Source organism: Octodon degus, unplaced genomic scaffold, assembly GCF_000260255.1.
Source record: "Octodon degus isolate 3935 unplaced genomic scaffold, OctDeg1.0 scaffold00268, whole genome shotgun sequence".
Lineage (NCBI taxonomy): Eukaryota > Metazoa > Chordata > Mammalia > Rodentia > Octodontidae > Octodon > Octodon degus.
In genome coordinates this window covers 1,158,593-1,159,521 of record NW_004524844.1, presented here as the reverse complement: position 1 = coordinate 1,159,521, position 929 = coordinate 1,158,593, and the positions used below count along the sequence as shown (strand labels likewise).

The following is a 929-nucleotide window of genomic DNA, read 5'->3' as shown; positions in this document are numbered from 1 at the left end:
TCCTTTTCTTTTTTTCTAGACAGGGTCTCGCTGTGTAGTGCAGACTGGCCTTGCACTTCCCGTGGGACTTCCTGCCTCAGCCTCCTGAGTGCTGGGATTGCCTGCAAGGCCCACCACTCCAGGCACAGTTTCTCCATGCCCAACCAGTTCTGCCTTGACTTCCTATGACCAGGAGAGGCCCCACACTTCCAGGCACCCCATGGCCTTGCACCGGCAGGAGATCCCCAGATCCCAGCCATGCCTGTGAGACCCTCCAGAGCCACCATGAGGGATTCCAGGTTTCTAGTGATCCCCCTGCCAGGCCCCAAGACTCCAGCCAATTCCACAGCTGGTGTCAAGTTCTTCCCACCTGCTCTTTGGTGACCCTGCTGAACTGTCCCCCACAGCTGGTTGGACAAATCCTTCACCCTGATCATCTTCTCCAATGCAAAGCTGGGCCTCAGCGTGGAGCACTCGTGGGCTGACTGCCCCATCTCAGGACACATGTGGGAGGTAGGATGCCCTCCCTCCCAGCTGGGGACCCCAGCTCACCTCCAAAGGCCCTCTTAGCAAACTGGGGCTCAGAGATGGCCAGAGAAGGGCTCAGCAGGCACTCAGGGCTCAGGCGACGCATGGGTAACTCAGAGAAGGAGAGCGATTTTCCCAGAGTCACACAGCAAGGAGTTGCAGAGTGAAAACTGGAATCCAGCACGCTCATCGAGGCCTTTCCACCCCCGGCACCTGGAGGCAGAAGAGTCATCTTCCAGCTCCTTTTGCCCTTTTGCTGTGTGACTTGCCAAAGTTACTGCCCTCCTCTGTGTGTTTGCTCCTCCCACAAATGAAAGAGTTGGGATTTTGTGGCATTGCGGGGCCTGGAACCCAGGGCCTCATGATTGCTGGGCAAGTGTGGTACTGCTGAGCTGTGCCCCAAGCCTGGAGCTTTTTATTTT

At 57.1% G+C, this 929-nt stretch overlaps 1 protein-coding gene across 1 annotated transcript in view; it reads left to right on the top strand.

Moving 5' to 3' along the window:
- Positions 1-929, top strand: part of Cpt1c (carnitine palmitoyltransferase 1C) — a 15,666-nt gene that overhangs the window by 10,694 nt on the left and 4,043 nt on the right. The window contains exon 10 of the mRNA XM_023706681.1: positions 387-492. Within this exon, the coding sequence (XP_023562449.1) occupies positions 387-492 (106 nt within the window). The remainder of the gene's footprint in view (positions 1-386; positions 493-929) is intronic.